Genomic DNA, 9,177 nt, shown 5'->3' with positions numbered 1-9,177 from the left:
AAACTTGTGATGTTGTGATGCCAAGTTTTGGGTGTTGTTAGATAGTTATGGTCGTGGTAGACCCTTTCTTAGACATTTGTATTTATGATATTTGTTTTGAATCTTATTCAGCATTGCTAATGATATCGTGCCTCAATTAATGATTTAATAATTGGATTTTGTTGTTGTAATTGAGTGTTGGCTTGTCTAGCAAGCGGTTCGATACCATGACCTTTGGTGGGATTTTTAGATCGTGACATATATTCATCCCAAATAATCCTAAACCTATAAGAGAAAGATCTTTTCAATCCTACAAGAACAATATATGTTTCTTTCCTGAATCTGTTTGAACAATGGGTTTCCTAAACCTGTAAGGATTATGTCTTTACTAAAAATACTAGGAATCTCATTATAATTAGGATTCATAAAATTCAAGACACAATTAACATTGACATACTAAAATAATTTTTGAATAGATTGACCAAACACAAAGTGTTTATTAGATATATATGGCTTAATGACCTGATTCATATAAGAATATTTATGACTTATTATACACTATAAGTTTAGAAAATATTTTCTTTCCTTCTAAAGTAAGTGAGAGCGAGAGACATAATTATAACTTAGGATGAATACTCTGTGAGTTTTGGACAACCCCGAGACTAATAAGCATGAAGGACCAATATTCTAGGGAATTCAGAATGTTAATGTTATTGGAGTTACTTCCTTGTCTGCGATTTTGTGACCTATTCCTTCTTTTTGTTTGCATGCACAAGCGCAACGGAAATATGAAATTCATTTCATAGAACATGTTTCTTTTTCTTTCCCACTAATATAATGTATTCGAAATTTATTGGATTCATTTGATTTTGTTTCACGCCAAAAAGACGTTAATGAGAAGCAAAGTACACCGTTCATAGGAAATCATCTCAACATACTGTTAATGTGCTAATTTTGTAGTGTGAAAGAAAACAACAAAAGATTGAAAAAAAAATTGTAGGCGTAGCTTCATTGGCCGCTCGCGCTATGTCACAGTAGGACCTTTTCCTTGGCATTGAAGCTTTCTACAAACAAAACTGTTTGTTTCTTATTGAAATGAGAACTCTTTGAAAATAATAATACTAATAAATCATTCCTTGTCACCTTTGACCCGTTAATCAAGATCGTAGTAACCAAAAACCAAAAGTATATTGTCCTTTTCATCCTTTGACCTATTAATCAAATCATTGCAATAACCCACCCCTAACCACCACCTCACCCCACCCTAAGTCACCCCTACCCAACCCCATCCCTTTTTTTTTTCCTTTTTAAGGACAATTCCTACCTGAAATTTTGTTTTATATCATGATTCCAGTTCTTCTCCTCAACTGAACCATTCTTTTCTCTCCTTCTTAATTATACTCTAAATCTTTTCTTTCTTTCTTTTGTTTTCTCAGCAATTTTTCCCTCTAATAATGGTTTCTTTTCTTCTTTGCATTTGAAATATTTCAAACCTGCAGCTACAATTCGAAAATGATAGTAGTAGATATTCAAGAATTTCTCATGCGTTTCTCACTAGTTTCTCTCGTTCTATATTTCATTCGTAGGCTTAGGAAAACACTTCGCATGGCTATTGTTTCCCCACCAACCCCATCTCCTTCTCCTTCTTCTCCTCCTTCTCCATCTTCCCTTCCGTGGCTCGGTCGATGGCTTCTTTTAGATAAGGAAAAAGCCTTTTCGAAGCTAGAAAAATCAAAAAAACCAAGAATTAACGATCCCACGAATGAGAATTTCCTCAACAATGATTCAACGATCTCCGATAAGGATCAAAATGTGGATGGATTAATCAGTGGTGGTATGATGATGGAAATACCGGCTTTTTCGGGTATTAATGAAGAAGGTAGGAGATCTACAAATTCAAGAAAGAGACCTGCAAAGCTTATGGTACCATCATTTGTTCCTTCTTTGGATTTTGGTGAGGTTGGTAAGAAATTTGAGAAGACAGAATTTGAGATTGAAGGAAGAAATTATTCGGTTGCTTGTAGAAAAGGAAGAAGAGAAGTCATGGAAGATGGCCAAGGTGCCATGCTTGATATTTTAGGTGACCATAATCAAGTAAGTCATAAATCATCTTATTTGATTTTATTCATAGCCTCCGAAATGTTAAACCATAATTAGATTTTTCTTTCATATATTTCCACATATGCCAAGAATTATATATGTATGATTTTCTCCTCCTTAGAATAATAGTTTGCATGTCCTTTTTACAAATTTTTCATGCTATTCCAAGACAGATAGTCCTATACACATTCACTTTTCATGAACTTTTTAGTAGTAGCATATTTGAAATACAAAAATTTGTTATTTTGTTAGTAATTTCATGTATTATCTTTGTACGATTCCTCGTATGTCTAATATCACTCCAAAACTTTATTAACATGTTTTTTCTTCTAAATTATTTTATTGTCCACAATTTTTGGAATTGCAACTAAATTTTTATTAGATGTTTTTTTTTCTTGTTCTTAATAGGCATTTTTTGTTGTGATTGACGGACATGGAGGCAAAGCTGCAGCAGAATTCGTAGCTGAAAATCTAGGGAAAAACATAGTAAAAGAATTAGAACGTGTTGAAAAGAAGGAAGGAAAGTACATAGAAGTTGCCATACGCGAAGGTTACTCGTTCACAGACCAAGAATTTCTTAATCTGGTACGTATACAACTAACGTGTGACAATGGCTATTACTTATTAGTTTATTCTTTTTCCATTTTTGGGTCATTTAAAAGAATTGTTGGCCAGACTTGGTCAAAGTCATAGTCATTAATAGTTAATGAGGCGATTCAAGATTCTTTTAATTTGGACTGTCGTCATAATGGTAGGTAGACAAAGTATGCGATGTATGTATTGACTGTATCTACCTTGTTTATTCTTGAATTTGTCATCGCAATTTGTTATTTCTCTTCAAAAGAAAAAAGAGAAACAAAAGAGTAGATATAAACTAAAAAGTTAAGAGAACAAGAATAATAGGTTCAGAGGTAGAACCTAGTGGTTGCAACTCCATCTTGTACCACATGGCTGTGGAGTTCAAATACCACTAAAGGCATCCATCTAATTCCCACCCAACCCCACCAAAAAAGTATACAAAAATAATAAAAATGGAAAGAGACTAACAATAACTAGCATAATTTTAGTGGCAAGGCAGAAAATGCCAGAAATGAGAAGAGCTTATACGCAAAAAAAAAAAAAAAAAAAAAAGAACAAAAGCAAGCTACGACCTAATAGCAGGGGCGGCCCGACAAATTTTGTGGCCTAAAGCCAAACTTTACGAGGGGCCTTAATTTTTTAATTTTTTCATTATTTATTTGAAATCTATTTTTTTAGCTTTTCTTAGATATAAAGTTATAAATAATTTTCTAACCAACAATAACTCCTAATAAGTCTTTCTCAGTTGACAATATAACTAGTCCATTTAATCTTTCTTGTAACATTATTGTTCTTATGTAAGATTTTATCAGTTTTAATTTTGAAAACTTCTTTCCGTTGAAGCAACGGTAACATGAGTTATTAACATTATTTCATAAGCAATTTAGGCATTTGAAAAAGAATTAAATCTTTTTATTTGATTAAATGTATCAATTAAATTGTTATCTTCTAATTGTACTATTTTCCATAATATTTTTAATTCAAAAAATAAATCTAAACTATCAATATCGAATTGATTATTATGCTTTAAGGAACAACCAAAATTAAGGCAATATTTTTTCAAATTTTCAATATCTAGCGATCTTAGTTTTTACTACTAAATAGTAAACCAAAAATATTTTCATATGCTTCGAATTGTTCAAATCTATTTTGAAGTAAAAAAGTAGCCTTGTCTATTATGTATAAAAGTAATCAACTCTAAACGACTCTTCGAAAGATTTTGAGATTTCATTATCAACATTGCACATCAAATTTTTACTTCCTATATATCACACGTTTCTTGCGAAATTCGGGTTCGATATTCATTTCAAGTGCAATTTTCTTGGTAGAAATCATAGCAGTTGCAAATCCTTCTTCTCTATATTTATTTGTTAAAGAAAGAAATCAAACTTTTTCACATTACAAAACTTTTTTTAAACTTATACATTGTCTATTAGGTGTAATAAAAAAATGAGGTCCCCACAAATATGAAGCCTAAAATGGTTGTTTTACTTGCTTTATGGAAGGACCGGCCCTGCCTAATAGTCACGCCACGGGGATCTAAACCTATAAATCAAGAAAGAGAAAAAAGGAGTGAAAGGAAAAAAAAAAGATATTAGTATTTATATACACAAGACAACATAAAATTCTACATTATCCGGCAGTATAATCGATGCATATTTTGAGTTACTATAAATTAGGATTACTAGAAATAATTACATATTGTTGTACGTCATTTTAGCCCCATTCTGTAAATATTTGTATATTTGTTGGTGCAAGGAAATTAAACTCAAGGAAACTAGGTAGCTAGCTAGGCAACCGTTAGAAATCATAAGGGTATTACTTCAAAACTAGTTATCCAAGCATTACTAAAGGACAGCCCCGTGCAATAACCTCCCGCTATACGCGGGGTTCAGGGAAGGGTCGGACCACAATGGTCTATCGTACGCAGCCTTATCCTGCATTTTTGTAAGAGACTATTTCCACGACTCGAATCCGTGACCTCATGGTCACATGGCAACAACTTTACCAGTTACGCCAACCGTTACTAACGTTTATAATGTGTTTGCATATGCAGGGACAAAATGGTGGAGCTTGTGTAGCTAGTGCACTGTTGAAGGATGGAGAACTCCATGTAGCAAACGTGGGAGATTGTAGAGCAGTTTTGAGTAGGAATGGAGGAGTAGCTGTTAGACTAACAAATGACCATCGTCTCACTAAGGAAGATGAACGTGCCCGAGTCGAAAATGCAGTAAGTCTTAATTCTTAATGTTTATAGCTAATTATGTTTCTGTCAAGTTAGTTTTGAGTAATAATATATAATTCTTGTAAAATTGCAGGGTGGATTTGTGTATTGTCACAATGGAGTTTGGAGGGTGAATGGATCACTTGCAGTTTCAAGGGCATTTGGAGACAATTACTTAAAGGAATGGATCATTTCTGAGCCAGATGTTGTGAAGCTTCCTTTAACTTCTGATTGTGAATTTCTCGTCATGGCTTCTGATGGCTTGTGGGATAAGGTACATTTTTAAAATAAATCTGATAAGAATGATAGTAACTGTATAACTTTTTTGGAACCCCAGGAAACCCCCAGCTGCTACAGCCTTTGCCACAGCCTCTGCCCTTCGGGTGAGCACCTTATGGTGAGTACTCTGTGCGCACTGGGTAAACCCCTTACTGTGTAATAGCCTGTAAACCACACAGGGAATGTAAACCGCACAGAGGCACAACCCTAAAGGCATTGAGGGGGAATCGATCCTAGGTCATCTGTATGGATGACCGCCCTCCAAATTAATATCTTTACACTGTCAGTGTATATAATCTAAATCCTTTGACTCTACAACTCTAACTAATTAATTTGAAAATATATATTGATTCACGCAGGTAAGTGACCAAGAAGCAGTAGATGTGGTAGCAAAAGAAAAGAGTTCTATATTGGCTTGTAAGAAGCTTGTAGATATATCTGCAAGAAGAGGAAACCTTGATGACATAACAGTCATGATCATCAATCTTCAAAGCTTTTTAGGCAATAATTATGATTTAATCAACTTATTCTAAGCGGCCATTAATGTTAATTTTTATAGGATATTTCCCAAAAAGGCTCCTCCATCATCCTTGTGTAAATAGCTTATAGAGTGTCCTTCTTTATATCACAAATAAAAGAAGGAAACAGGGATGATGAGCAGAAAGTGGCCTAAGATTATTGCCACTAAGTAAGAATTAGTTTCTTAAATTTATGTGTAATGAATCATCTAGCTAGGAGATACAGGAATCCACAATTCTATATTCACTCACACATGTCTTCTTTCCTTTTGGATCTATTCTTGGCATAGACTACAATAATATTTTGTTTTATTAGTTTCCGCAAATGGCAGGTTCTTACGAAATCTTAAATGTGTTGAGATGGTTTATCATGACTCTTTCATAAGAAAAAGTTTTGATTCCTTGAGTCGGTCGAAAAATCCTCATTCCATCTTAATAGTAGTATTTTGTTAAACTTGAAAGTGAAGTCTCTACATTTTTATTTCTTTTAATTATTTTTTAGATTTGTACTTTAACTTTGGAATAGCTCATAGTATTTCATGTAAATGAGAAGAATTAACGTTTGAACAAGGTTCGCTAATATATTTTATGAGAATCATGAGTAACTCTAGTATTATTACTATTGCGCTCATGGATACTTCCACTAGTAGTACCATTACGGTTGTAGTGCAACCTTAAGTATTAATAATAGTTCCCTTTTAACATAAAACAAAAAATAAAAACAAAAATAAGTGACAAGGATCAAATGGGAAGCTCGCTCGATCTAAAAGTGCAAGGTTCAATTCTTGTCTGACTTCATCTTCCTCCTTCTCTTAGCTAGCCAACAACTTCGAGAAAAAACTATTCACAAAAGCAAAAAGGAAAAAATTTGACCTATGTACTTATGCTTGCAAAGGCGACTTTCTGTTAAGGAGCTCTGGCTATGGGCGAGATAAGAGAGAAGAGAGAAGAGAGAAAGAGATGAAGGAGAAAGAAGTTACTCCATTTACTACAAATGTGATATGTACAACTTCTCTATTTATCTGTGAAAGTATTACTCCCTCCGTTCCAATTTATGTGAACCTGTTTGACTGGGCACGGAGTTTAAGAAAAAAATGAAGACTTTTGGAATTTGTGGTCCTAAACAAGTCCAAATGGGACCTAGAGTATTTGTGTGGTTATAAAAGCTTCTCATTAAGGGTAGAGTTGTAACTTTAAGCTAAATTGTTACCAAATTTAGAAAGGGTTCATTCTTTTTGGAACGGACCAAAAAGGAAATAGGTTCACATAAACTGGAACAGAGGGAGTAACCAAGTTCATGCAGCAAACAGACAAAAAGATAAACTAATCCACTAAGTAGTTATAACTAACTATCTACTAACTACAATATAATTAAATAGGCGGGACCCACACCTCTCAACACTCTCCCTCAAGCTGAGGGATGAAATACATTCTTCATTCCCAGCTTGCTCAGTAATTAGTCATGATGTGGTTTGCATAGTGCTTTTGTTAATACATCTGCAATTTGTTCTGTTATTCCAGCATGCTGAGTTTGAATTAATCCTTGCACGAGTTTCTCCCTTACAATATGTCAATCAACACCTATATGTTTAGTCTTTTCATGGAATATTGGGTGTGCAACAATTTGAATGGATGTTTTGCTGTCACAGTATAAGGATACATGTAGATTGATATTCACTCCTAGTTCTTTGAAGAGTCCAACCATCCACACAATTTCAGCTACTATGGCTGCCATACTCGTAAATCTACCTCATCTGAGCTCCTAGATACTGTCCATGCTTCTTAAACTTCCAGGAAATTAGTGCTCCACCAAACTTCACTACATATCTAGTAACTGACCTTCTACACTCCACACATACTTCTCAATCAGAATCACGGTAAGCTATAAGGTGTTTGCAGCTCCTAGTGGGCATAAATAAACCAAATCCAGGTGTGGACTTGATGTATCCTACTACTCTTCTTGTAGTATCCATGTGAAAAACTTTAGGTGCATGCATATATCGGCTAAGTACCTATACTACAAAGGTTATATCTTGCCTTGTCATAGTTAGGTACAGAAGCCTTCCTACCAATCTTTGATAGCTCTCTTTATCTGCAAGTTGTATATCCTCAGAAACATAGTCCTTCACCACCACCCCTCCAGTTGAAAAGCCACCTGGAATAGTGGATGTAGACCTCATCTACCATGTCACCCCGCAGAAATGTATTATGGATATCCATCTTATCAGATATACTAAAGACTATATAGAAAGTTTCTATATAGTCTAAATCTTCTTGTTGATTGTAGCCCTTGGCTACCAATCTGGACTTATATCTTTCCACCTCACCATTGGACGTATATTTGACTTTAAAGACCCATGTACATCCTATAGGAACTTTCCCTTGAGGTAGGTCTACTTTGGACCAAGCATTGTTCTCCTCCAAGGCTGAGATTTCAACTTGCATGGCTTCCACCCATTTAGGATCAGCACTTGCCTCTCTGAAGGAACTAGGTTCAACAATGGTAGAGTAAGTAGCTAGAGAAGCCTGGTATGTAGAAGAAAGTTAATCATAAGACAGATAATGTGATACAGAATATTGACAGGAATACTTCTTATGTTGCACAGCATAGTCAGTGAACCATACAGGAGGTTTAGAAGGCCTAGAAGTCCTTCTGAGTTCTACAAGAGAAGATGATGCTACACCATATATTTTTATACGTGAAAGTACGTCGTAAGTCAATTGATGTAAGCTCACAAATGAGATCATCTTGAAATAACAAAAAGTAATTTAATCATGCTACAATGGAGTTTACAAATATTTAAGATCATGTATAACAAGTACCAAGATGGTTGAAAGGCTTAGAAGCTAAATAAATTAAAGAAAATAAGGTTCGTCGAATGTCGACAAGTTGGGAATATTATAACATGTACTTTTGGGGTGAAATTAGGGTTCTTAACATAATATGGAGGTTATGTTATGAGTTATTTTAGTCGTATGATAGTTGTGTATTGCATTTTGAATTCAAGCGAGTTGTGGAACAAAAATTGGCAAAGGTCATCACAAGTTACATTCATAAATATGCTGAAACTTAGGTCAAATGTAGCTAAGCACATCTACCAATGTACATGGAATTACGGAATGATCTACCTACCTACTTGAAGATCTATGAGTCTAGTTTCCAACGAAGTAAACCGTTCATTGATACAACATTATAGTAGAGATGTATTCATATTTTTGCGAGACTGCGCAGACTAGCAGGTGACAAGTAGGTGCATCACCTACTTGCCAAAAGGAGAGACCTCAATTAAAAGCTCCAAAGTCGGCCAAGATAGGACTTTTAAGGGCTTATAAACTCATTTATTTAAGCCATATTTCATACCAAGAAATCCACATTGAACCCCTACAACTCCTCCCCAAAAATCTCACACAAACCCTAGGTTATTTCGGGTGTAACGATGTGATTCTAGTGCCAAAAATCCCGGACAACTTGCTAGTCTCCCTTTTTCCTTCTTGTAG

At 34.7% G+C, this 9,177-nt stretch overlaps 1 protein-coding gene across 1 annotated transcript; it reads left to right on the top strand.

The window, feature by feature from the left end:
• Nucleotides 1–1,313: 1,313 nt before the first annotated feature.
• LOC107826983 (putative protein phosphatase 2C 2) lies at nt 1,314–5,999 on the top strand. Its single transcript, XM_075254896.1, has 5 exons — nt 1,314–2,073; nt 2,488–2,664; nt 4,715–4,888; nt 4,977–5,156; nt 5,521–5,999. The coding sequence occupies exons 1-5, from the start codon at nt 1,492–1,494 to the stop codon at nt 5,692–5,694; spliced, it is 1,287 nt and encodes a 428-aa protein (XP_075110997.1). The 5' UTR covers nt 1,314–1,491; the 3' UTR covers nt 5,695–5,999.
• Nucleotides 6,000–9,177: the final 3,178 nt, after the last annotated feature.

This window comes from Nicotiana tabacum, chromosome 6 (genome assembly GCF_000715075.1).
Source record: "Nicotiana tabacum cultivar K326 chromosome 6, ASM71507v2, whole genome shotgun sequence".
Classification (NCBI taxonomy): Eukaryota; Viridiplantae; Streptophyta; class Magnoliopsida; order Solanales; family Solanaceae; genus Nicotiana; species Nicotiana tabacum.
Note: the sequence above shows the minus strand (reverse complement) of the source record. Positions and strands in the feature narration are given on the sequence as shown.